This window comes from Papio anubis, chromosome 3, assembly GCF_008728515.1.
Source record: "Papio anubis isolate 15944 chromosome 3, Panubis1.0, whole genome shotgun sequence".
In the NCBI taxonomy this organism is placed as follows: domain Eukaryota; kingdom Metazoa; phylum Chordata; class Mammalia; order Primates; family Cercopithecidae; genus Papio; species Papio anubis.
The window spans coordinates 176,938,072-176,965,652 of NC_044978.1; the positions used below are offsets into that span (position 1 = coordinate 176,938,072).

Genomic DNA, 27,581 nt, shown 5'->3' on the forward strand with positions numbered 1-27,581 from the left:
TAATCCCAGAACTTTGGGTGGCTGAGGCGGACGGATCACTTGAGGTCAGTTTGGGACTAGCCTGGCCAACATGGTGAAACACTGGCTCTACTAAAAATATAAAAATTAGCCAGGTGTGGTGGCGGGTGCCTGTAATCCCAGCTACTCAGGAGGCTGAGGCAGGAGAACTGCTTGAACCTGGGAGGCGGAGTTTGCAGTGAGCTGAGACTGTGCCACTGTACTCTAGGCTGGGCGACAGAGACCCTTTCTCAAACAACAACAACAAAGTGTAGAAACGATGTGGTTAAAATGAATACTTTTTAGTCTGATCAAAAGAGGAATTACTTTTTTACTTGTTGCTGTACTACACTGAAAAAAATTTTTCACACAAAATTATTTTGTCAAGTTCAATAATTTTTGCCACAACAAATTTAGAAGTTTGGACAAGAATATATTTTACTTTTCTCATAAAAGTTATACCAAAAATACATTTTTTCTTAACTTAAAAATATAGCTTCAAAAAGCAAAATTTGAGTTGTTAGAATTCATTACACATTTTATAAACAGCAGTGAAAGGAAGAAGACAGCAGAATGGATTCAATTTTTAAATACAGAAATGTTCATTTCACAAGCTTGACTTTGTCCTTTAATAACTTAAAGGTAGGGTTCTTGCTGATTTTCTTGTTAAAAATGACCAGGAGTTCCTCTTCGGATCTGTGATGCTCATCTGTCACTATGTAGTACTGAGCTAAAACCTTCACAAAGAAAAACATCAAATGAGTGTATTTCACCTGGAAATTTATCTTAAAATGTTCTGTCTTTAACCCAGAAATAGGACAACAGTAAAAAGTAAAAGAAACCCAGGAGTAAGTTACTCAGGTGTGCTCCACTTGTGAAAACCCAGGTAGCAGCCACGTGTGGGGGCTGGGTTATGTGTGAGTCACCCTGAGATACAAAGTAAAATAAAGGAGAAGAAACCATTGCTCTGGAACAGGCGAAAGAGAGCAAATACCTAGAACAATAATTTCCAAACAATAAAAATTAAATAAATGGAGCCTCTCTTCAAAGTCTTATAAACAAGCCCAAAATCTAGAAACCACCCTGGCTGAGGCTGTGTGAGGGGCTTTGGAGCAGCTTGAAAATCACGGAGACACACACAGATTTTCAGTGTTTTAGGTGAAAAAAGAAAAAGCAAACAATTGTACATTTAGAAATCAGTTCTCCCCAGCTGTTTGACACGTGGGTTTGTTCATATGCCATACCTTTTTCCTTAGCTTTTTTATTGTTATTTCATTGTCTGGGGCCTGTTTCAGAATTGCTTTAATCGTTCCCTTCCAGTTGAATTTACCTACAATATAAATAATAATATTTAAGACAAATGTTTTGTTTTACTATGAGAAGGGTAAAGAAATAACTTCTGCAACACCTATTTGCTTCCCAGGAAATGAGTTAACCCTGTAATGAACCGGACTCCACAGCACCATGCATCTGTTCAATTCCAGTGTCCTAGAAGCACTCACTACCCTTCAAAGGACTGGCTCTTAGAGTGAGCAGGTGCCCACGTGCCATCGGTATGACAAACTCCTAGAGTTGATTTAATGAACTCAACACAGATTTCCTAAGAATCCACTAAGATCATGGGGCTGTCCCTGCACAGTAGGGAGGACAAAGATGAGCAAAAGCAGCCTGACCTGGAATGAAAGAGAGGACAATCACAAACTATTAAAGAGGGACTGAAAGTCCTCATCGAGGGGACTTCTGCTTCTGGGAAGATGGAGTGGACATACTTTCCCCATTCCTCCTGCCCGCTACAACTGAGAACCCTGAAACTATACACACAAGAAACACAGGAAGATTCTGAAAGACAGAGACCAGCCGGGACCTTGGGGCCTGCAGAGCAAACACGAGGTGAGCTTCTTGCAGCCTGTACCCCAGATCTGGAGCTCAAGAAGCCAGCAACCTGAACACCAACAGCCACAGACAAAACAGTTCCAACAGAAGCCCGCGCTCTTGGCAAAGAACCAGGAAAGGGCAGCCTAGCAAGACAGAAGACTTTTGTACAATAACCACCCTACCACAGCCTCACAGCACAGAAAAAACGGTGGCTCCACCCCCACCTGCACCAGCCAAAGCCGAGTGGGGAGCCTGAGCTCTCTACCTTTGCCAGGCTGTAATGAGGGATGGTGTCACAGAAGGCCAAGCAGGAATTCAGGGTTCTCAACCATACAGGCCAGTCATGAGGCTGCCCCTGCTGTGATGTCAGTGGAGCCTGCACCAGGAGCCCTGCCCGGCCAGGAGCAAGAAGTGGCTGTCCTCAGGTGCTGATGGAGGCTGAGTGGGGAGCCTGGACTTCCGCCCCCACCTGACAGCAACAAGGCCGTGCCCCTCTACAACCACCAAAGACGTGTGAGAGAAAGCCAGGTAAAATTGAAAGCATAAACAGGATCTCACACCTTACAAAAACAACTAACTCAAAATGAATCATGGACTTCAATATAAAATGTAAGACTAGGAGGCATTTAACATAGACCTGAAATTTGCTGAGAGGATATATCTTTTTTTGTTTGTTTTTTTTTGTTGTTGTTGTTTTTTTTTGAGACGGAGTCTCGCTCTGTGGCCCAGGCTGGAGTGCAGTGGCCGGATCTCAGCTCACTGCAAGCTCCGCCTCCTGGGTTTACGCCATTCTCCTGCCTCAGCCTCCCGAGTAGCTGGGACTACAGGTGCCCGCCACCTCGCCCGGCTAGTTTTTTGTATTTTTTTTAGTAGAGACGGGGTTTCACTGTGTTAGCCAGGATGGTCTCGATCTCCTGACCTCGTGATCCGCCCGTCTCGGCCTCCCAAAGTGCTGGGATTACAGGCTTGAGCCACCGCGCCCGGCCGAGAGGATGTATCTTAAGTGTTCTCAACACACACACACACACACACACACACACACACACACACACACAGGTAAACTATGTGAGGTGATAAATGTGCTAATTAGCTTGATTGTAGTGACTATTTCACAATGTACATGTATAATAAAACATTAAGTTGAGCTGGGCATGGTGGCTCATGCTTGTAAACCAGGCACTTTGGGAGGCTGAGGCAGAAGGATTGCTTGAGCCCAGGAGTTCAAGACCAGCCTGGGCAACATTGCAAGACCTCCATCCTCACAAAAATTTAAAAATTCGCTGGGTGTGGTGGTGTGTACCTGTGGTCCTAACTACTCAGGAAGATTGCTTGAGCTCAGGAAGTTGAGGCTGCAGTGAGCCATGATCACACCAATGCTCTCTACCCTGGGCAATAGTGAGACCCTGTCTCAAAAAATAAAATAAAACACAGTAACACATTAAGTTGTACACCTGAAATACATAAAATGTTGATTTGTTAAAAAAAAAAAAAAAAAAAAAAAAAAAAAGTTACCCAATAAGATAATTTAGAAAACAAAACAATTTTTAGGCTCTCGGGCTAGGTAAAGAGTTGTTAGCACAATCCATAAGATAAACTGATAAATTAAACTTTATCAAAATAAAACCATTTGCCCTAAAAAAGACTCTGTTATGACGAAAAAACAACAGACTGAAAAAAATTCACAAACCATATGTCCCACAAAGGAGTAATATTTAGAATAAAAAATTCAAATCTCAACGTAAAAAAAAAACACAAAAAAATCTCACAAAAACAACCACCACCAAAAAACCCCCAAACAACTCAAATTTACTTCAGAAAAACTGACTTAGTTCACACAGAAACTTGCACATCAATATTTACTGCAGCTTTATTCATTAATAACCAGAAATTAGAAACCTCCCAGGTGTCCCTCAACAGGTGAATGATGAAAGAAAGTGTGACGCATGCATAGCATGGGATACTTCTCACCAATAACATGAATATTATCAGTTCAGCAGCCTGGGTGAATCTTCAGAGAAAAATGCTGAGTGAAGAGTCAATCTCAAAAGGTTACATACTGTATGATTCCATTCATAGAACATTCTGAGATTACAGAAATGAAGAACAGATGAGTGATTGCCAGAGGCTAAGGAGGGGGTGGGGGTCAGAGGGAAACGGCTATGGCTGCAAGAGGGCAGCAGGAGGCAGCCTTGTGCGATGGCGATGGAAATAGAAGCTGATCAATGTCAACATCCCGACTGAGATGCTGTACTACAGTTGTGTAAAGTGTTATCCTGGGTGGCAACAAGGTAAAGGGTACGCGGATACATAAGGACGCCTGAGTCTCCATTATTTCTTACAACTGCATGTGAGTCTACAAGGATCTCAAAACAAAAAATGTAACAACAACAACAACCACCAAAAAAAACCGTTCCAGTTGTCCCCCTTGAACTGCAGGGATCAGAGTTCCCAGACCCCCAGTGGATACCTGAAATCACGATGGTACTGAACCCTATATATACTATCTTTTCCTCAATATTCATGCATATCTATGATAATTCTCCACTTATAAATTAGGCTCAGTAAAAGATTAACAATAACTAATAATAAAATACAACAATTTTATAATGCACTATAATAAAAGTTATATGAATGTAGTCTCTCTCTCTTTCTAAACACCTTATTGTACTATCCTCATCCTTCTTGTGGTGAAGAAGGCACAGAGCAGGACAGCAAGAGATCTCGCCATGCTGCTCAGAACAGCAAGCAATGGAAAACTTATCAATTGTTTATTTCTGGAATTTTCCATACCACAGATATGGGGGCACTACTGTTTACAAAGTTGAGAAGGGGGTTTTAAGCTAAGGGATCTAACCCAACGCTGGGAGTCACTGAACTCTGCTAATAAAGCTGCAGGCCCATTTGAGTCCTTAGACCTGTTCTGAACTGCAGGATTCTGGGGGTTGGGGGAAGTGGCAGAGAGATGACGACTTGCCACCTCCCAACAGGTGTGAGTGCTTCAGACCTGAGGAAGCAGGAGAGAAGCTTTGTGTAAGAGGCAGCATTTCAGAGGGCCCGTGAAGGCCAGGGACTGCATTCTGAGGCTGAAGATATAAGCAAGGAGATCCCAGAAACAGGCCCAGAGATGGGCAGGGGCACAGCTGAGGGGACTCCTAAAAGGACAATGAAAGGCAGGGATGAGAGAGTTGGGGAGGAGCGAAAGGGAATGGTCTCAGAAAGCTATATTAGGTTTATTTAAATTCCCAAGATAACATACATTTCCAAACTAGATTGCTTTACTTTTCTCCTTAAAGACAGTGGGTGAGAGGCACTGTAAGACTGACTCATACACCCTAGAGAACTGATTTTACTTTCAAATTCTTATACATGCCTCTGGAGGGTAAGACCCTATCAGAAGTTCCCGGGTTACACCTTCCTCCCCGAGAAGGGGGCATCTATCGGCCCCTCTCCCAACTTACAAGGGACCATGCATTTCTTTTCTCTCTCTCTCTCTTTCTTTTTGAAAGTGGTATGCCCATGGCTCACTACAGCCTCAAACTCCTGGGCTTAAGTGACCCTCCTGCCCCTGCCCTTCAAGTAGCTGGGACTATCAGCGAGAGCTGCTGTGCCCAGCTGTGCTCTTGGAATGACAGCAGTGATATACCTTTTGCAGTAGCCTCATGGTCTTCTGGTTCTCCGCCCTCAGGATGCTCTGGGAGCTTCATCTTTTTCTTCTTAGAATCTGTTTCAACTATTTGGAAAGATTTTTTTTAAAGAAGATTTTGCATTTACGCTAGCAGCTACCATTTAATGAGACCTTATGCAAGCTAGGCATGCACCACATTATCATCTCATTTCTTCTCCAGGCTGCCTAGCCAGCCCCGGTTTACAAAACGCCAGGAGGGTTTTATCCTCCTCCATGCTGGAGATGGGACGAAGGGAGCTGAGAAGTGAGGTCATTTGCCTGGGCAGGGCCCAGCTCAGCCTGGCCACAAAGCTTATGCTCGTTCCCTTACTTGGTTCAAAACACAAAGTCTAGCTGGGCGCGGCAGCTCATGCCTGTAATCCCAGCACTTTGGGAGGCCGACGAGGGCGAATCACCAGAGGTCAGGAGTTCGAAACCAGCTAGACTAACATGGCGAAACCCCATCTCTACTAAAAATACAAAAATTAGCTGGGCCTGGTGACACATGCCTGTAATCTCAGCTACTCAGGAGGATGAGAGAGAAGAATCGCTTGGTGGAGGTTGCAGTGAGCCGAGATCGTGCCACTGCACTCCAGCCTGGGCAACAGAGCGAGACTCTGTCTCAAAAAAAAAAAACAAAACAAAACATTAAAACCACACGTGCACGCGTGCGCGCACACACGCGCACACACACACACACACAACACTAGGTCTAACAGGATTAAATACCCCAAATTCACAGCTTTCCCGGTTTTTAGATGAATCCTGGAGCGTTGGCCAGCCACTTACCTTCTGAGTGCCTCCGCTTCCTCTTTCCTGCACCCACGTTGGCCTCTTCCTCACCAGCACTGTCCTTGCGCTGCTTCTTCTTCTTGCTCCTCTTCTCTGCAGAGCCGTTGGCCTCAGGGACTTCCTCTCCACCAGCCCCAAGGTCAGCCTCCTGTCCCTTTTTACGCTTCTTAGGCTTCTGATTCCTTGAGTTTTCCTGGTGGTTTTCTAATTTTAGTTCTTTCTTTTCTCTTTTCCTTTTCTTCTGCCGTTCTTCCTTTCTTTCTCTTTTATTCTTCTTCACCTCCCCTTGCTGTTCCACGGCATCTTTCACTTTGGAGGGTGGAACCTCGGTGGAGATTTCTGCACGTGGATTTGCCACTGGGTGGAGTGGCTGTTGATCCTGTTCCTTACTGACTGGTTCCTTATTATTAAGCAAAACCAAGAAACACATATTCATTTTAAATGTGTAAATAGAGTTGTCACATTATTGCCTGGGCTACTACATAAACTGTTCAAGAAAAATGGTTGATTTTATCCCTTACCGTTTTATAACTGTGACCCCCCACCAGCAGCTAAAATGTAGCAGTAAATATACAAAATGGGAAACCACCTCCCCCAGTCCCCACTCCTCTGTCTGCACGGAACAGACATTTTCATTCCATTGGAAAAGCGAAGAATCCTTATGTCACTGAAGATAAGACCTTTCATTCCAGTTCACTATGCGCCTTTCAGATAAGAGTATTTAGGGGTGGTAGGAACCACTGGATGTATGTGTCTGCAGACCTGGGTTCAAGTTCCAGTTCTGTTAACTCCTAGTCTGGGCAAGTTATTTATCTGTTCCAAACCTATTTCCTCATCTGTAAAATGAAAGGTAGTAATTCCTGCCTTACACATGGGCGGATGAAACGAGGGAAGATCCGTCACATGCTTGTTAGCACAGTGATGCCCAATAAACCAGCCCACTGTGTGTGAAGAGTTTTGTAAATTATCAGCATTGGAAAATGGTAGTTATTATCATCATTATTCAGACTAGAAAGTTACCATTAGAAGAATGGTCACCATTCTCACCATTCTTGTTTTTTTTTTTTTCAATGGAGACAGGGGCTTGCTCTGTTCTGTTGCCTAGGCTGAAATGCAGTGGCACAATCTCAGCTCACTGCAACCTCTGCCTCCCAGGCTCAACAACACTCCTGCCTCAGCCTCCCAAGTAGCTGGGACCACAGGCACAAGCTACTATAACTGGAAAATTTTTGCATTTTCTGTAGAGACGGGGTCACCTATTCTTTACGTATGGAGGGGTCTCTCTCATGGTTACCACTGTTAAATGCATTATTATTATTATTATTATTATTATTATTATTATTATTTTGAGACAGAGTCTCACTCTGGCACCCAGGCTGGAGTACAGTGGTGCAATATCAGCTCACTGCAACCTCCACCTCCCAGATTCAAGTGATTCTCCTGTCTCAGCCTCCTGAGTAGCTGGAATTACAGGCATGCGCCACCACACCTGGCTCATTTTTGGATTTTCAGTACAGACAGGGTTTCACCATGTTGGCCAGGCTGGTCTTGAACTCCCAACCTCAGGTGATACACCCGCCTTGGCCTCCCAGAGTGGTGGGATTACAGGTATGAGCCACAGCACCCAGCCTTGCATTACCTTATTAAAATCAGCACATAGATCCTACTTTAAACAATGACATCAGCACAGTTCAGTCCCAATTCTTCCTGAACTCCCTGAGCCCCTTTCTCAAGAGATGACCTGGAGCAATTTATTGAACTGCTCCATGTTCCCTGATGCCTCTGGAGAGAAAGGGAGTGGCCAGTGGCAGCAGTCCAGGGTTGCTTCCAGGTGTGAGAAACCACTGAGCTGACGCACCTGCAGGCGGGGTTCAAATTCCGTCTGTTAGTCCAGCCAAATGACAGGGTAAGTTACCTACAGTCTTCCTCCTTTGGGAGATTGTGGGTAGCAAGGAAGAACAATGTTGTCAAAACTGGACCCAATAAAAAAAAAAGACTAGATTTCACTAGAGTGCAAGGACTCAGGACTTAGACTCAGACCTTAAGGCTCAGTCCTTGGCTACAGGAGCAGCATTAGAAAATGGATACTGGGAAGGCTGAGGCAGGAGAATCGCTTGAACCTGGAAGGCAGAGGTTGCAGTGAGCCGAGATCATGCCACTGCATTCCAGCCTGGGCAACAAGAGTGAAACTCCGTCTCAAACAAAAAAAAAAAAAGAAGAAAGAAAAGAAAAGAAAATGGATACTGTAGGCCTGTAAGCTGGGCGCAGTGGCTCATGCCTGTAATCACAGCACTTTGGGAGGCCAAGGCAGGCAGATCACTTGAGGTCAGAAGTTCAAGACCAGCCTGGTCAACATGGTGAAACCCCGTCTCTACTAAAAATACAAAAATCAGCTGGGCGTGGTGGCGAGCACCTGTAATCCCAGCTACTCGGGAGGCTGGGACAGGAGAATCGCTTGAATCTGGGAGGCAGAGGTTGCTGTGAGCAGAGATCACGCCACTGTACTCCAGCCTGGGTAACAGAGTGAGATTTCATCTCAAAAGAAAAGAAAAAAAGAAAATGGATACTGAACTAAGGAGTTCAAGTTTTCTCAGTAGCAGTGGTTTAACAACATCAAGTTGTCAAGGCTCATGGGGAAAAGGGCAGAGGATGATGTCAGAAATAGACTTAGGAAGAAGGGGACAAAGAAACTTCACATCTATCCTTCAATTTTGTTGGTATCTTCTAGTAAAATATTATCATCATTATTATTATTATTTGAGACTGAGTCTTGCTCTATCACTCAGGCTGGAGTGCAGTGGCACAATCTCGGCTCATTGCAACCTTCGCCTCCCAGGTTCAAATGATTCTTATTTGAGACTGAGTCTTGCTCTATCACCCAGGGTGGAGTGCAGTGGCATAATCTCGGCTCATTGCAACCTTCGCCTCCCAGGTTCAAATGATTCTCGTGCCTCAGCCTCCCAAGTAGCTGGGATAACAGGAGCACACCATCACGTCCAGCCAATTTTTGTGTTTTTAGTAGAGATGGGGTTTCACCATGTTGGTCAGGCTGGTGTCGAACTCCTGACCTCAAGTGATCTCCCTGCCTCGGCCTCCCAAAGTACTGGAATTACAGGCATGAGCCACTGCACCTGGCCATAAAAAAGAGAGGGAGGCACACATTTTCCCATCTGGCGGCTGCTCAATAAATAGGTAAAACAATTCTTCCCCATCTCCTTTCTACTTCATTACACACTCTTCTCAAATGTGGTCTCCTCTGTGATGCCCTCCCTGACTCTTTTCTAACCGAGCACCTCCTTCAGTCCTGGCCTCCCAGTGGCTCTGGCTTCTTCCCAGTGCCGATCAGGACCTGACATTACACCATGGACCCGTAGGTGGCTGTCTATCTCCCCGACTAGAACATAGCTCCAAGTAGCCAGGACCTTGGCCTAATTACGGTTGCATCCACAGTGATCAGGTGAACTGTGGTATAGGACAGATGGGGTCCTATCTGTGATGGGGTATAGGGCAGAAAAACATCCGACCTGACATCTGGCAGAGTTACAGGAGGATAAACATCCAAGGTATGGAGGACAAGGCCTCAGGACCCTCTGCTCTGCACTACAAACACAGGGTATGCTGGGAGGGTCACAGTGCAAAGGTAGAGGTGGAGGATGACAGGCTGTGTTTCGCAGAGCTCAGGGTCTACCAGGGGCTATTTACTCCTTATTTTATTTAATGCTTAGTATGTTCATACTTCAAAAGGGAAACTGGAAAAAACTTTTTAAAACCCTGCAGTTGAAGCAATTTCAAATCTTTGATTCTTAGTTAAAACTAAGAATTCAACTCCTATTCAACGTAGTGTTGGAAGTTCTGGCCAGCGTATTCAGGCAAGATAAAGAAATAAAGGGTATTTAATTAGGAAATGAGGAAGTAAAATTGTCCCTGTTTGCCAATGACATGATTGTATATTTAGAAAACCCCATCGTCTCAGCCCAAAATCTCCTTAAGCTGATAAGCAACTTCAGCAAAGTCTCAGGATACAAAATCAACGTGCAAAAATCACAAGCATTCCTATACACCGATAACAGACAGCCAAATCATGAGTGAACTTCCATTCACAACTGCTACAAAGAGAATAATATATCTAGGAATCCAACTTATAAGAGATGTGAAGGACCTCTTCAAGGAGAACTACAAACCACTGCTCAACAAAATAAAAAGAGGACACAAACAAATAGAACATTCCACACTCATGGATAGGAAGAATCAATAATGTGAAAATGGCCATACTGCCCAAGGTAATTTACAGATTCAATGCCATCCCCATCAAGCTACCGATGACTTTCTTCACAGAATTGGAAAAAACTACTTCAAAGTTCATATGGAACCAAAAAAGACCCACATTACCAAGACAATCCCAAGTAAAAAGAACAAAGCGGGAGGCATCATGCTACCTGACTTCAAACTATCCTACAAGGCTACAGTAACCAAAACAGCATGTTACTGGTACCAAAACAGATATATAGGCCAATGGAACAGAACAGAGGCCTCAGAAGTAACACCACACATTTACAACCATCTGATCTTTGACAAACTTGACAAAAACAAGAAATGGGGAAAGGATTCCCTATTTAATAAATGGTGCTGGGAAATGGCTAGCCATATATAGAAAGCTGAAACTGGATCCCTTCCTTATACCTTATATAAAACTTAATTCAAGATGGATTAAATGTTAGACCTAAATCCATACAAACCCTAGAAGAAAACCTAGGCAACACCATTCAGACATAGGCATGGGCAAAGACTTCATGTCTAAAACATCAAAAGCAATGGCAACAAAAGCCAAAATAGACAAACGGGATCTAATTAAACTAAAGAGCTTCTACAGGGCAAAAGAAACTACCATCAGAGTGAACAGGCAACCTACAGAATGGGAGAAAATTTTTGCAATCTACCCATCCGACAAAGGGCTAATATCCAGAATCCACAAAGAACTCAGATTTACAAGAAAAAAACAACCCCATCAAAAAGTGGGCAAAGGATATGAACAGACACTTCTCAAAAGAAGACATTTATGCAGCCAACAGACACATGAAAAAATGCTCATCATCACCGGTCATCAGAGAAATGCAAATCAAAACCACAATGAGATACCATCTCATGCCAGTTAGAATGTTGATCATTAAAATGTCAGGAAACAGCAGATGCTGGAGAGGATGTGGAGAAACAGGAACACTTTTACACTGTTGGTGGGAGTGTAAACTAGTTCAATCATTGTGGAAGATAGTGTGGCATTTCCTCAAGGATCTAGAACTAGAATTACCATTTGACCCAGTGATCCTATTACTGGGTATATACCCAAAGAATTATAAATCATGCGCTATAAAGACACGAGCACACATATGTTTATTGTGGCACTACTCACAATAGCAAAGACTTGGAACCAACCCAAATGTCCATCAATGATAGACTGGATTAAGAAAATGTGATTAAGAAAATGTGGCACATATACACCATGGAATACTATGCAGCCATAAAAAAGGATGAGTTCATGTCCTTTGCAGGGACATGGATGAAGCTGGAAACCAGCATTCTCAGCAAAATATCACAAGGACAGAAAATCAAACATTGCATCTTCTTATTCATTGGTGGGAAGTGAACAACGAGATCACTTGGACACAGGGCAGAGAATATCACACACTGGGGCCTGTCAGGGGGTGGGGGACTGGGGGAGGGATAGCATTAGGAGAAATACCTAATGTAAATGATGAGTTGATGGGTGCAGCGAGCCAACATGGCACATGTATACCTATGTATCAAACCTGCACGTTGTGCACATGTACCCTAGAATTTAAAGTATAATAATAATAAAAAAAAGGTGCCACATGAAGGGCAATGTAATGATCAGTTATACGGGTCCAAAGAGTCAATCTGTACATTCTGAAAGAGACAAATGGTAGGTATACTACCAAGATAAATTTTCATTTTGATGCCCACTTGCTGCCAAAAGTATTCTCTCTACATAAAATGAATCAACTCTTGATAATTTGACAAGAGTGAAGACCAGTGGGGTTCTGACCCCACTGTTTTTTGAAACTGATATTTACACAAAAATAAACCATGTAATCAACAATGTGGCTAAAGGATACCAAACCAAGATTTTCTACATATATAGTCCACATTTAGGGTCTCTATTAAACCACTTTGACTAACAGGTGGCTGATTTAATTACTCCAAGGGAACTCTCCTTCTAACAGAAGGAAGGCGCTGCACGCAGACTGCTCTTCTACCTTAACTGTAACCTTCAGAGGCTGCTGTGACCCCTCACTGCGTATCCAGAGGAACACCGAGTCACTATGTCCTCATCCTGTTTTATTTTCTTTCATGTACTACCACCTGGGATACTTTAGATTTTTTGTTCAGGGCCTGGCACAGATCAGTTAAGTATTAAACAAATGAATGAATATTACTATTCACATTTTTTTTAGATACAGAAACTGAGGCTCAGAGGCTAAAAATCTGCCTAAGATCAAACGTCAGGCAAACTGCACAGCAGGGATTTGAACCAGGTCTGTCAGAAATCCAAAGCTCCTGTTCTTTCCCATGTATCTATCTCCCTGCCTGATTACTAAGCAAATCATTACATGCTGGCTGGAACCAGTATGAAACATTGGGATGAAACACCTTGGTCTTTACAACAAGGAAGTCTCTGCAGTGCATTCAGTCTCTTCCTTTCCATAAATGAAGGCACCAAGAGGCTCTCTAAAAAAGAAGGCCGGGCCGGACGCAGTGGCTCATGCCTGTAAGTCCAGCACTTTGGAAGGCCAAGGCAGGCAGGTCACCTGAGGTCAGGAGTTCAAGACCAGCCTGGTCAACACAGTGAAACTCTATCTCTGCTAAAAAAAAAATACAAAAAATTAGCTAGGCATGATGGCTCGTGCCTATAGTCCCAGCTACTTGGGAGGCTGAGACCCGAGAATTGCTTGAACCCGGGAGGCGGAGGTTGCAGTGAGCCATGATCGCGCCACTGCACTGCAGCCTGGGCAACAGAGTAAGACTCTGTCTCAAAAAAATAAAAATAAAAAAGAAGGCTGCCTTGACTTCCAAAAATAAGAAACTCCCATTTCATTATTACTAATCATTTTTGTCACACTGCAAATCTAAAATCAGATCTGACTTACACTGTTGGAAGCTTCAGAAAAGATATTCCACACCTGGTCCAGAATGGATTCATTATGAACTTTTAAACTGTTCTTCATCCAATTCTGTAAGAAACAAAAAGAAAAAGAACTATTGATCCCACTGGGACAGGTACACACAAGCTCAGTCACTGATGGGCCACACAGCCCCCTCCATCCAAGAAAGTCAATTCATACCTGAAATTTCGCCTTTTTCCTGGGAACGTTGTCAAAAGCACTAATTTGCTCTAAAAGTTCTCTCACTTTGGGGCTGACGTTGGGTCTCTTTATTAATTCACTAATTTTCTACAAAAAAGGAAGAAAAAAGAAAAACAATAAACAACCAACATGAGTTTCATGAAAGCCAACTGAAAAAGTCCTTGCCATGGCTAAAGCGTTCACGTTGTAAGCCCAGATTCTGTATTCATGTCTATGCTTAAAAATATACAGATTAACTTCTATTAACATAGCACTGGAGTCCTAGCCAGAGCAGTTAGGCAAGAAAACAAAATAAAAGGCATCCTAATTGCAAAGGATGAAGTAAAATTATCTCTGTTCACAGATGATGTGGTCTTATATGTCAAAAGTCCTAAAGAGTCAACACAAAAATTGTTAGAACTAATAAACAAATCCAGCAAAGCTGCAGGATACAAAATCCACATTCAAAAATCAAGCTGCATTTTATCTAACAACAAGAAACAACCAGAAAGAGAAATTACGAAAACAATTCCATTTGCAACAGCATCAAAAATAATCAGGAATAAACTTAACCGAAGAGGCAAAAGACTTGTTTACTGAAAACCAAAAAACACTACTGAAAGAAATGAAAGCAGACACAAATAAATGAAAAACATTCTGTACTCATGGACTGGGAGACTTAAAGCTGTTAAGATGTTAATACTACCCAAGCAATCTATAGATTCAATACAATTCCTATCAAAATCCAATGTGCGTATATATACGTTTGCAGAAACAGAAAAATCCATCCTAAAACTCACATGGAATCTCAAGGGACACCAAATAGCCAAAACAATCTCGAAAAGACGAATAAAAATGCGGATCTCATATTTTCTAATTTCAAAACTTATTACAAAGCTGTAAAAAGTTTCTGTAGTTTGCTGACCCCTGCTTCAGAGGATTTCATTGAGTGTGACAACAGCAGAGATGGAACTCACAGACCCATGCACCTCAACCTTAGGGCCTAGGAATGTCATCTGGTTTTTAGAGAATTACAGAGAGTGCCCAAAAGTGTGGCTGCTGGTCACCAGCGCAAACAGGATTTCATTAGCTTCTCAACCTGCTCTTGTAAGTGCTTTGTGAACAGAAATGTCCCCCTAGTAGTATGCTAATTCAGGAAGCTAGTTAATGTCTGAAAAACTCATGTTTCAACTCTATTATCAAATGGAGTGATTATTTTTTATTGGTTTTTAGAAAAACACAGAATTTTCACATAGATGACATCTATCATTTCATTCTCCCCCCTTCCTTTCTGAATCCTTCCTCTTGCTACCTATTCTGTAAATGATCAGTAGCATTCTGAGAGTTATACTTCCAGAGTGAATTAGGGAGGAGTCAATGCTTCTGCCATTTCTATTGTGCATGTTTTCATACTATTTTAAAGTAGAAAATTCTCTACATTGATGAAAGTATCTTTATTTTGCCAAATTCTAATGACTGGCAGACATGACAGAGTCACATAACATGGCTTCAGTTATAAAAGCTGCATTATCACTAGAAGCAGGAAGAGATTAGAAGGGTTCCATTCAGTTTTACAGCCAAGGGAAAGCTAATGAAAATTCTAAAACATTTTTTCAAGAAATTAACAAAACATGTGGTTTAAAGGTATAAGGCACCACAACTGTTTTAAAGAACTCTTTTTCTTCCTTTTTTTTTTTTTTTTTTGAGACAGAATCTCACTCTGTCCCTCAGGCTGGAGTGCAGTGGTGCAATCTCAGCTCACTGCAACCTCTACCTCCTGGGTTCAAGCGATTCTCCTGCCTCAGCCTACCGAGTAGCTGGGATTACAGGTGTCTGCCACCACGCCTGACTAATTTTTTGTATTTTTAGTAGAGACGGGGCTTCACCATTTTGGCTAGGCTGGTCTCGAACTCCTGACCTTGTGACTCGCCTGCCTCGGCCTCCCAAAGTGCTGGGATTACAGGCATGAGCCACCACGCCCAGCCAAAGAACTCTTTTTCAAGAGGTTTTAGTTCAACCTGTCTATCCTAGGACATGAGGTTTCCAGGGCTTGTCTGCAGGGATGACACATTTAGTCTCTTGGGCTTCCAAAGAAAGCGGAAGCTGTCAAAGGAAGCTACTCAATGAGTTAGAAAGACATTACCTGAATCCACGCCTGCTGTTTAATGTCGCCTTTGTGGGTTTTACCTTCATAGCCTTTGCCACCATACTTCTGATCTTCACTTATGCATTTCACGTGGTTTTTATAGTCATCACCCCTTTAAAGTGATCAAAGGGTCTGCCATTAGACTGATAACCAAGTTGAAGGTGTTAATACCAGCATGCTGCCACTACCTTCTGTAGCCTACACTGTGTATTTTCACACGTGTCTACCACACAAGCACCCCATCGATTTCACTTATTATGTTTACAACCTCCTGGTCAGAACCACATCCCTCTGCCTCCAAAGTCTTCAATATAAAACCCATCGCGAAACTTTTCCCCCATTTTTATAAACATCTTAAGTTAAATTGATAGGCAGTATTTTTTTTTTTTTTTTTTTAGTCATAAGTGTACATATACTGAATAAACAAGAAAATAGTTCTATGCAATAGGGTCGTTTTCTTAAATTACAAAAATCTCAATGACTTCCTGGTAATAGAATGGACAAGCAATAATTAGTTGTAGAATAAGTCAAAAACAGATATAAAATGGCAGCATGAGGTTACCAACAGTTCTGGATACCTTAGGGTCCTGGGAAAAAAGAAAATTCAATTTGCTCTCATATAATCTTTGTAAAGCTCCATGGGGTTCTTTAGGGAAATGCTGGGGACAAGGTCCCGGGTAAAGTCCCCTAACGAAAACTCAAATTTAACCTACTTTATGTATCAAGCTTCCTCCTAGGATTAGGTCTGAACAGAGGTTGGCAGTTTCCAAAAAACCACTGCTCTAGAATGAATTAAAACAGAGTTTTAGCCAGTACCATCTAAATGCCTCAGAGGACATTAGGGCAGATGCAGGCGAAGCTAGCTTCTCGCCTGGACCTTCTGAGGCTGAAGGGGAATGAACATGAAATTCAGGAGGGCAGCCCTCTACAAATGACCCACCTGAAGAAATAGTGTCTAAGGCAGGATCTGTCCTGTCCCTCCCGGCTAACTCCTCACATTCACAGAGGCTTCCTCAATGGAAGTGTCTCCTGACACTTGGGGGCCAGGAAGAGCCTCACTTACACCAGCACCTCTGATTTTCCAGGGAGGACATAGTTTCCTCTGCTACCAGTCTTCTCCCCGACCGTGAGCTCGTAAATTCACTTTCTGGTTTGTAAGTCCATCTCTTCACTGTGACAGGCACACGAAACCCGAGGCCTAATGGAACTGGCTCTAAAACCCTGGAGCCATCTTCCATGCAGTTGGTTCCCTGGGTCTGGTAACAGTGGCAATGCAATAGCAACCAGTGTCACCAACTGAGTGAATGCTCTCATCATCATAATTCCCCTTCCCCTAGTCTTCTCTTTAACATTTTCTCAAAAAGCAAATTGTTTAGTAAAGCACATTTTTCCCCCGGAGATGGAGTCTTGCTCTGTCACCCAGGCTGGAGTGCAGTGGCGAAATCTCGGCTCACCGCAACCTCTGCCTCCCAGGTTCAAGCGAGTCTCCTGCCTCAGCCTCCTGAGTAGCTGGGATTACAGGCGCACACTACCACGCCTGGCTAATTTTTGTATTTTCAGTAGAGATGGGGTTTCACCATGTTGGCCATGCTGGTCTTGAACTCCTGACCTCATGATCTGCGTACCCTGGCCTCCCAAAGTGTTAGCATTACAGGCGTTAGCCACTGCACCCAGCCTAGTAAAGCACATTTTAAAGCATCACACCGGTTATAATCAATGGACCATACCAGTTTTTAGTCTTAACTTCGTTCCTCACATTTGCCACTATTTTTCCAAGCTTTGTGGGGCCAACGCTTCCAAAATTGATCTGGATTTACTATGAATTTACATGAATTCTGTGAAGCTTACCAGAAATCTTTACCACAGTCAATGCAAGAAAGGCATTCACAGTTTCTGCAAACAGACACATGCTTTTCCACTTGTATTTTCTTCACTGATTCACCACATGCATTGCATGTAAAAAATACCATTTTGAGGTAAATGGCTAAATATTCTCTATCCAAGACAGGTTTTAAGTCTTGTCCTAAGGAATAAAAGATAATATCATTATAAACTGAAACTTCTCATTTCATAAATGGCTCATGCAGCTAACTTTTCAACCATAATTTCACATGAAAATAACAGAGTCAAAGTTGACCAGCAATCTACATAAAATTCCACCATTCATATAAGTAAAACTGACATTAACAATGAGAATGGCTGACATTTATTGTGTCCTTACCATGTGCCAGGCACTATTCTGGAGGCTTTACGTGTATTCACTTATTCAATCCCCATAGTAACCCTTTGAGGGAAGGACTATTACTGTTCAGAATTTATATGAGGTAACTGAGACACACAGATTACATAACTCGCCCAAGGATGCACAATTAACAGAACCAGGATTTAAACCTGGCAGATTGGCTCTCGAGATGAAGAGCTTTGAGGGTGTTAAATGTTACTTTCCGTAATACCTTAAACTCCCTGTATATGAAACTTATAGAAGGCATTGCAATTTAGGTGTACACTACAAACTATTTCAGGTCCTCAAATATACTAAGAACACAGCAAGAGGAAAACTGAGTGAAGTTCAGAAAGTGAAGAAGAGGCAATTCTATGGGCACAATTTCTATGGCACTAAAAGCATTCATATCAGTATTACTATATATCCACAAAGGTTAAAAGGAGGACATGTGCCTCAGCTGTAGTGGACAGGGGCCTCCTTCATGTGGCAGCTTGTCGGACAAGTCAGAAAGAAATGGAACCATGTCCAGGTGTCCCAACTGCTGGGTGCTGAATTACTGGAGTTCACGAACCCAGGTGTCCTGAGCACTGCCCCAATAAGAAGTATGTCTGCACACGTACATACACATCATTTTAAAATTTCACAGAAATGCTACTGTGCTGAAGAAAACACAAATTCATCTAAAAGTGTTAGAGAAGTCACAGTAATTTTCCCCACTTACATAATTTTTTAATCACTAGATTTTAAAACAGCATTGTTGTTTTACATTATAAGTTTTACAGCAAAAATACCTAGAACCGTTTAACTCAGAGCTTTCTTTCTTATTATGAAAATAAAAGTGAGGGTCAAGTAAACCGATGCAATTTACTTCAGGGTAGGACTTCATCCAACAAGCTTACAGTACAAATGATCTACCCTTGGGTTGCAAAGAATTCCCATGCATGAAATCACCGTTGCTCCTCCACCAGCAGGGTCTGGATCACTGCTGGTGAGGCCACACCCAAGCAGCAACCAGGGTTATTCATGTCCATTCAGCCTTGAATGGAAAGGTACATCCAGGCTGCATCTCCAGGGTTTACAAAGGCCCAGCTGGTCTCTTGTGGAGGCCTCTTGCCCAGTGGGACACTATCAAACACCAGCTCAGCTTCTATGCTACATACAAACCACAGACTCCTGACTCTGGGGTCCCAGGCCCCACTCCTTAGCTCACTATCAGTGTATGTTAGTAAGCGGACAGCATTTAGTCAGCTACAACCTAGCACCAAATCCTCAGGAAAGAAAACATGACTCCTCTGGATGTGCTGCAGCAACTGTCAGCTTCTCATCTGGTTACTGTAAAGATGTGTGATACTGTCAAGCTCCTGGCAGCTGGAATCACGTTTCCCACCACCCAGCTTACCATTCTAAAACAGGCAGAGGGATGATCAACATGTCAGGCAACAAGAGCAGCTATCCTGCCTGACAAGGGAGAACAAAGGCTGGAACAAGAGCCAACATCACATTCTCAAAGAGCGAGGGGTGCACTTTGGTGGAAGAGCAGGAATATCTTATTACTCACCAAGAAATACATTGTCATCACAGGCACAAGGTGAAAGCAGCTGTGATATGCCAAATTATCTGCTGAAAAACTTTCAAGCACTTTCCTAATAAGATACAACAATGAAAAACCGTCCCTGAAACTTAGATATGGCTTAGAGCTTGCCAACCTCTATTGCTGAGGACAATTCTATTTCTTGATAGAGTGGGAGATGGGAGGAAGAAAGGTTTTGACAAGGCTTAAGATTCAATTGAGAGATTCCTGTAGCGGCAGGTCAGGAATTAAAGGCCTAGGAAGGAAGCTGGAAACAAAATATAGGGACTGAAAGAAGCAGTGAAAGCAGTGATACTGACAAAGAGATACTCAAGAGTAACTGTGCAAAACATTCTATCTCTGGAGATTGGCTACACACCACAGTGTAATTAAGTATCAATTCAGAAGATGATTAGAATCTGATTACACGTCCAGCTAAAAAATAACTGTCCCATCATTTTCATTTGGTCTTTACTTGTTTAAGGCAGAATGGGTGGATTGCACGGGAAGTCAGAACCCCGTCTCTTCCTACCTTCCTCTGGATTTTTACACTAGCCATGAAATGGGAACAGCTGTGTCCACTTGCTTGACTAATGAGCTAATATCTGTAAGGAGCTCACCTCTCCCTTATTCAGAGCCTGGAGGACAGCCCAGCACCTTGATTACACCTCAAACCCAACCTAGCCCCAGGCGGAAATACCTGTAAATTATGCCATAAACACTTGCTTGGGCTTCAAAGAAAAGTTCAAAACCATCAAAAGCTTCCGTCAGCCCAACTGCACAGCAGACAGGGTGTCCCAGGTCTTAGTGCAGGCTTAATATTCATAAGTGTAAATGCTACAAACTTACAAAAAGCCGTCATGTGGAAATTCAGTCCCTCTAATGGAAGACAGCAAACATTGCCTAAAACAAAAAAGTAAAACGGTATTACTCAAATTCCACAAGACTAGATAAGCATGAAGGAAATTTAATTAAGCTTTTAAATAATGTTTTGGCAAGTCTGGAACATTTATGCTTCTGAAATTATGAAAGCTTAAAACTGCATTAAGATTTTGAGGACACCCAGTTGGCTGGGCTTCTAGGTGACAGACTTCAACATTTAGCCCTAAGTGTAAAAAGATGGCAGTTTTTTTTTCCCTTTATGGGGCTGGATCTAAATAGAGTCCTCTTTTCCTTCCCTGGCTCCCCAACTCCCTCTGCCCAATGCCCAGTCCCAGTGCAGCCAGAGAGATTCTACATGCTTTCCTTCTGGCCACATGGGCATGTTAAAAGAGAAAGGCAAGCAGAAGGCAGTGTTCTTGGACTGGTTGAGAGCTTACTTCCGTTCTTGCCCAGTCACTTTAACTCAATTCGGCAGACATTTCCTGAATGCTGACGCCATACTATCCACCCAGATACACCTGGGCCCCCACGCACGTCCTCTGCGTGTGCTTCTGGCTGCTTCTTCGTCTGTCTGTATGGTCAGTTTACTGAGCTCTCATCACATGCCATACACATGAAAAAGATGATGGGGTCTGCACCATAGAACACATGATCCTTAGCTCTCTACGAAGCCGTGTCCCATTTATGAACACGACTGCACCCAACACAACTAAGACTGCTTTGATCATACTACCTCCATCTGGAGAGAAAACCCAAGGCTCAGGAGGGTAAGTGAACTGCCCGAAGTCACAGTAAGTGGCAGAGGTAGCCTCAAAGACCAGGCAACAAGTCGAGGCTCCCACCCTGCCTCCATCTTGACCTGCCATGTCCTAGCCATTTGCTTGGTGGTTACTCAGTACCTAGGACCTTGAGGTCCTCATCCAAAGAGGAAAAAAAATTAAAGTCTCTACAAGATGGCTTTCCATGTAAAAATATTAGAACCCTAAGTCTTAATTATAAAGCCTGTGTGCAGTGGGCAGGGAGACCACCCATGTCACAGGAGAGGCTGTCAGGTGCTGGACAGCTAAGCTAGTTGACTGGCAGCAGCCAGTGGTCAGTAAGGGGCTGGGAACTTGTTAGTCGTCTCTTAACAAGACGGTTGCCAGGTTTTGCTGGACAGGGCCCTGGCTCAGAGGTAGAGGATCTGAGCTGGAGCCTACATCTGCTAATGCCAAAAAAGTCATTAAAAACTAAATGACTTCAAGGTTCCTTAACTTCCCAGAATCTGTTTATCTGTAAAATGGATCTAATACCTAACTCAAAGCGTTGGGTGGAAAGTTAAATAAGACATCAGATATGAAAGCTTCATCCCTGCCTAACTGTAGAAAGGTTTTTCTGTGACCTACTAATTTGCACATCAATGCTATTATACCCAGCCCCCTCCTAAACCCATGCTCCTTTAAATATGACCATCAACCCACCCATTTATCTTCATAAATTCACTCTAACCTTCTCTGGCTTCTCACCCCATGGGTGCCTACTCTACCAAGTTCCCTGAAAACATGCCCTCAGGTTTGGTTCTGAGATTGGAATGATTTTTTTTAACCTTCCTCCCTCTATATTTTTTTGTTACTTGTTATTTTTTTTTCTTTTTTTCTTTTTTTTGAGATAGAGTCTCGCTCTGTTGCCCAGGCTGGAGTACAGTGGCGCCATCTTGGCTCACTGCAAGCTCTGCCTCCCAGGTTCAAGCAATTCTCCGGCCTCAGCCTCCCCAGTAGCTGGGATTACAGGCACATGCCACCACGCCCGGCTAATTTTTGTATTTTTAGTAGAGATGGGGTTTCACCATGTTGACCAGGCTGGTCGTGAACTCCTGACCTCAGGTGATCCACCCTCCTCGGCCTCCCAAAGTGCTGGGATTACAGGCATGGGCCACCGCGCTTGGCCCTGACTATTCTTAAAATATTCTTGCATGCACATACAGACACTGACCTACACATTATTACCACCACTACCACTGAAACAGCCCACCTGAGGGGCCTGGCTGGCAACCCCAGGACATCCCTCACTGAACACTGTGACCCTGAGCATGCCACTGCCTCTTTAAACCTCAGGTTCTCTCATCTGTGAAACAAGAAGTCAGGCCAACTTGACAAGACTCAAGCCCCTTCCACAGGTAGCATTCTGAGAAACCATGGATATGGTGCAAGAGAAGGACAGACAAACATACTCTGTCCACCATCCTGCCTGTACCTTTGTGTGTGGGGCTGATAAGGGTTACAATGGGTAACATTCACAAGGAGAGAATCTCTCCCTTGTTCCTTGCAAAAGCCCTGGGAAGTAGGTGCACCTATCTCCACTAAACAGATGAGCAAACTGAGGCACAGAAGCCATGTCTCTCCACCTCCCACCCCACACACTACATCACCAGCACTGTTTCAAACACCATCCCTTCACTCAGGAAACTGCCATGTGTCAGGCACTATGCTAGGCCCTGGGAGCCTGGGGCACGGTGTGAAGAAGTCCCAAGTGGCCCCCCTCTGCTAGAAATCAGGGTTGCAAATACACACCCCACCTCATTCCCCCCCCCCCTCCTCAGAGGCAGGTGCTGCAGAGAATCCTAACATTTATGGAGCACCCAAGCCCTCTCATAGGAGGTCAACGCATTTCTACGCATGTAATCCTCATCACAGTCCTCCGAGTTAGGTTCTATATGTTATGACAGATGAGGAAACTGAGGCGCAAAGAGGTTAAAAAACTTACACCAGGTCATCCCACATCCAGGTAGTGGCAACCCAGATTCACACGCAGTAGTTATTCTGGTCCTAAGTACGTGCTCTGGACCGCTACATCCTAAGACCTCCTCCTTAGGGAGTGGACGCGGCCAAGGCTACAGAAGAGCCCTGTCCCCAACATGCAGCAAGCCTGAAGCCCAGTCGGGCGGTGACCAACCGTCCTGGTTTGGCCAGGCCTGAGGGGGTTCCCAGGACGCGGGACTTTAAGTTTTAAAACTAAAACGAGTTGGTCACCCTAAGTCCAGGACTCCTGCCACTTCCCCAGAGCAGGAGTGAGATCTGAATGGAAATCCTTCCTCCATGCGTAACCCAGAGGGGCTGACGGTGTCCCTCCCCTACTCACTCTCTGAGCCCCAGCCTTCTAGGTCGGACCTCTGGGCCACCGCCCCTCACCTCTCAGCCAGCGCCCGCCAACGGTTTCAACCGGCCGCGGGGAGCACGTGGACTCACCGCCGCCGGCCCAGCGCCGCAGCTACCTGCCTCTTTGGATTCGCGGTGAAGAATTCACTGCTGAGCCACCCAACGCGCCTGCGCACCGCGGCCACACAAACCACCCCCCCCCCAGCGGAAGTGACGCCATCGGAAGCAGGAGGGCGGTTCCGGCAAGCCAAGGGGGCGTTGTCGGGATGGTTCCGCGGCCGGCGGATCCCTGCGAGCGCCTCTGAAGGCAGCTGCTGCAGGTGAAGAGTAGGCGGCGGGGCAGAGAGCGGCCTCCGAGGGTAAGGTGGCCGGCCTTGCGAAGGCATGCAGGGCTGGTGCTGGTGGGAATGGCCCGGAAGGAAAGGGAGGCCGCGCGGCCTGAGGTGGCCCAGAAGGGCATGGACCCGCTGTTCCTTCCGCATCTCAGGGGCACTCGAGGATACCCGGGGAGTTGGCGGCTCCTGCGAGAGTCAGCGAGCTTCTGCTCTGTACCCGGCATCACAGGGGACGCGAACTGAGACCCAGAAGGCCAGGTTCCGGGCCTGGGAGCCGGGCCTTCTCCCTGGTGCAGCTCCCTCGGCCTGGAAACCCCACCCGCGTCCTCTCATCTCCAGGCTTTGCCCGCTGGAAGCCAGCCCGGCCCGCCTCCGTTCCGCGCTGCCCATCTCTCGGCTCCTGTTTCCTTCCGTCCACGCTGTAGTTGAGAGTAGCGCTTAAGACGGCAGAGCCCACAGCCTAGCTCAGTCTGATTACGGTGTGGCCTCTCTGTGCCTCAGCCCCGCATCTGTAAAGCGGGTATCATAGCGGCACCTGCGTCGCTGGAACCTTGTCGTATTTCATGAGTTGGTGGTGCATGTAAATCGCTTAGACTAGTGGCTACCACTTAGTAAGTGCTCAATAAACGTTAACTATTGCTCCGCCCTTAAAACAGGGTCTGGCATACAGTGGTGGTCACTAGGTGTTTGTTGCTTAAATGAATGAATGAAAGTTGAATGGAGGATCCACAGAGTATTGTGAGAAACCTTCACTCCCAAGGTGTGTGTATGTGGGTGATGAGGAAGGTTTCACTCTGAAAGTGAGCAGTGTTGGGCCTGGAATAGAAGGTGTATTAGTTTGCTAGGACTGCAAACAAAATACTGGGTGACTTAAACACAGGAATTTATTATTTTCTCACAGTTCTGGAGGTTAGAAATCCAAGATCAAGGTGTCCTCAGGTTTGCTTTCTTCCGAGACGTTTCTCCTTGGCTTGCACGTGGCTACTTTTGCCGTGTCCTCACATGGTCTTTCCTCTGTGTTTTCACATCTCTGGTGTCTCTCTTTGTATCCAAATTTCCTCTTTTTATAAGAACATCAGTCAGGTTGTATTAGGGCCCACCTTAATGGCCTCATTTTAATTTTATTACCTTCTTACAAGCCTGATCTCCAAATACAATCACATTCTGGGGTGCTGGGGGAAGCAGTTTACCCAAAACAAAAGGAATGCATGAGAATGGACAAGGAGGGAAATATTTTCCAACAGAAGTGACAGAATGGCCAAGAGTGCTCAAGATGTTTTTTGTGTTCAAGGCACATATGTGTACTTCAGTCTTGTTTGTGCTCTCCTACTGTTTTTGGTTTTGTTTTGTTTTTTCATTTTGTCCCCCTGAAAACTCAAAGAGGGTGAACCCTCTCGTTTTTTCAGTCTGGCAGACTTAACTCACATTTCAGCATAGATGTGTCTTCCAGAAAGTTTTCCCTGACCCTCCCTCCCAAATTAATTTCTGCTTCCTCCATGTAATAACTCCGATACAGGGCTGGGTGCGGTGGCTCATGCCTGTAATCCCAGCACTTTGGGAAGCCAAGGCAGGCAGACCACGAGGTCAAGAGATCAAGACCAGCCTGGCCAACATGGTGAAACCCCATCTGTACTAAGAATACAAAAATTGGGCGGGCGTGGTGGCGCACACCTGCAATCCCAGCACTTTGGGAGGCTGAGGCGGGTGGATCATTTGTGGTCAGGAGTTCGACACCAGCCTGGCCAACATGGTGAGCACCCCCCCGCCCAACTCCGCCATCCCTACTAAAAATATAAAAATTAGCTGGGCGTGGTGGTGCCTGCCTGTAATCCCAGCTACTCAGGAGGCTGAGGCAGGAGAATCACTTGAACCCAGGAGGCAGAGGTTGCAGTGAGCCAAGATCACACCACTCCACTCCAGCCTGGTCGACTGAGCAAGACTGCATCTCGGAAAAAAAAAACAAATAATTCTGGTACAGTGCGATGATACTTGTTTTTCCCGCTAGACTGATGCTTCATGAAGACATGGATGACCATATCTGATGTGTTTGCCATCGTACCTTCAGTGCCTAGCGCATAATGGGCACTGTAAAGTTAAGTGAATGATGGAAAACTGAGACACAGAGCCTGTGGAGGGCAGGGAACACATCTGTTCCATTTGTCAGCATTCCGTCCTTGCGACAGTCTGTTGCACATATTAGGCACATAATGTCTGTTTAACTGAATTGGCCTTCCTGGTGTGATAAGAGTCAGCATAAAGCTAAGACAAGACTCCAGGTTTGTTTGCTTTAAGCCAGTGCTTTTATGAGTAGGGTAGAGGTAAGGAGCTACGAGTAAGCCATTTGAAAGTATGATGATGGTCTGACATCCTTAGGAGCCCTCTAAGGTAAGCTTGATATTAAGGTGCATGAACTGTGGGCCCTTGGAGAAGTAATCTATGAATGGCTCTGCTGAAAAGACATCCGCAGATTCTATCCAGTAGTGTTTGACCTGTTGGTAGAATTGAGAGGCCTTTGCTCTAGGAGCCCTCTCTGCAGGTCGAAATTCCATTCTGGCTGTTTTCTTTAGAAGCATTTCTTCGTTCACATTGATCTAAACTTTTTCTTATTTCTTTTCCCCCCATATTTTCATTTTTTAATGCCGTTCATACCATCTTTCCACCATCACATTCCTCGTATAGATTTGTAGCTTTTAGAACAAGAAAAAACCTCTAAAAGAGATCATCCAGTCCAGTGGGGGCCTCTCCGTTTTTATAGACAAAAAACTGAGGCCCAGAGTCTCTTCCATCCAGAAATATGTATTGAGCCCCTACTCTGTTGAAGACACTCTGCTAGGTACCAGAGATACATTGTTCAATAAGACAGATGGAGTCCATGTCTTCACCACAGAAAATTTTTACTGCTTGTCACCAGGTGAGTTAGTCGCAAAGATGGAAGAGAACCTTGTGCTCCTTCTGTCACACTATAACACCTTGTGTAGCACACGTTAGTCCTGAATTGTGCAGTTCCTTGATGCAATGCTTGTCTGTGGGATTACCTGGACAATCAGGCATAGGCAGTAGACTGAAGAGGCAGCTGATTCTGATCAAAGGAAACAGTGGTTATGAATGTGGCTTTGGTGTCAGTTTCCCTGGCTCTGAATCCCACCTCTGTCCCTTACTGCTTACCTATTACATTTTAGCTGTGTGACCATCTTCTCTGTACATGGTCAGGTTTTCTGTTGCTGTGTAACACACTACCCCCAAATTTAGTGACTTAAAAACTTTTTTATCTCAGAATTCTGTGGGTTAGGTATTCCGGCAGATGTCAGCTGAGAAATTCTTCAATTCTCTGTGGTGTCAACTGGGGTCACTCAGTGGCACTCAGCTGAAGGAGGGGCCAGCCTGGAGAGGTCAGGATGACTTTCCTGGGAGCCAACTGAACCCTTCTCTGTCTCCATGTATTCTCTCCAGTTGGGCATCTTACAGGTGGCTCAGGCCTTCCATAGCCACTGTTCCGAAAGATGGGAAGTGGAAGCTGTTAGCTCTTAAGGCATGGGCCTGGGAAATGAGCACAGCTTTGTAAGCACAGAATCAGATTAAGGCAGAGCCCTGCGTAGGAGGGAAG

At 44.5% G+C, this 27,581-nt stretch overlaps 2 protein-coding genes across 11 annotated transcripts in view; one reads left to right on the top strand and one right to left on the bottom strand.

The window, feature by feature from the left end:
* Nucleotides 1–409: 409 nt before the first annotated feature.
* Nucleotides 410–23,804, bottom strand: LYAR (Ly1 antibody reactive). 8 transcript variants are annotated; one of them, XM_031664720.1, is made up of 10 exons: nt 23,626–23,739; nt 20,476–20,529; nt 17,681–17,855; nt 15,830–15,944; nt 13,687–13,794; nt 13,492–13,575; nt 6,326–6,728; nt 5,516–5,602; nt 1,242–1,327; nt 410–734 (listed from the first exon to the last, which is right to left on the bottom strand). In XM_031664720.1, exons 3-10 carry the CDS (start codon nt 17,800–17,802, stop codon nt 600–602), a joined length of 1,140 nt encoding a protein of 379 aa, XP_031520580.1. In that variant the 5' UTR covers nt 17,803–17,855; nt 20,476–20,529; nt 23,626–23,739; the 3' UTR covers nt 410–599. The 8 variants fall into 8 exon arrangements, with proteins under 8 accessions (XP_031520580.1, XP_031520583.1, XP_031520582.1 ...); XM_031664723.1 differs by having other exon boundaries at nt 414–734; nt 23,733–23,751; XM_031664722.1 differs by having other exon boundaries at nt 414–734; nt 23,251–23,678.
* Nucleotides 23,805–23,850: 46 nt separating this feature from the next.
* The window catches only part of ZBTB49 (zinc finger and BTB domain containing 49), a 31,986-nt gene continuing 28,255 nt past the window's right edge, over nt 23,851–27,581 (top strand). For all 3 annotated transcript variants that reach the window (XM_009206520.3, XM_003898470.3, XM_021938211.2), the window contains exon 1: nt 23,851–24,001. The gene's annotated coding sequence lies outside the window, so the exon portion shown is untranslated. The remainder of the gene's footprint in view (nt 24,002–27,581) is intronic.

Coding starts and splice junctions, on each gene's coding strand:
- LYAR (XM_031664720.1), bottom strand. CDS start 17,802: ATGGTATTTTTTACATGCAATGCATGTGGTGAATCAGTGAAGAAAATA. Junction 13,795..15,829: donor AACAGCAGGCGTGGATTCAG/GTAATGTCTTTC, acceptor CCTTTTTTGTAG/AAAATTAGTGAATTAATAAA. Junction 735..1,241: donor TAAAAAAGCTAAGGAAAAAG/GTATGGCATATG, acceptor TTCTTTGTGAAG/GTTTTAGCTCAGTACTACAT.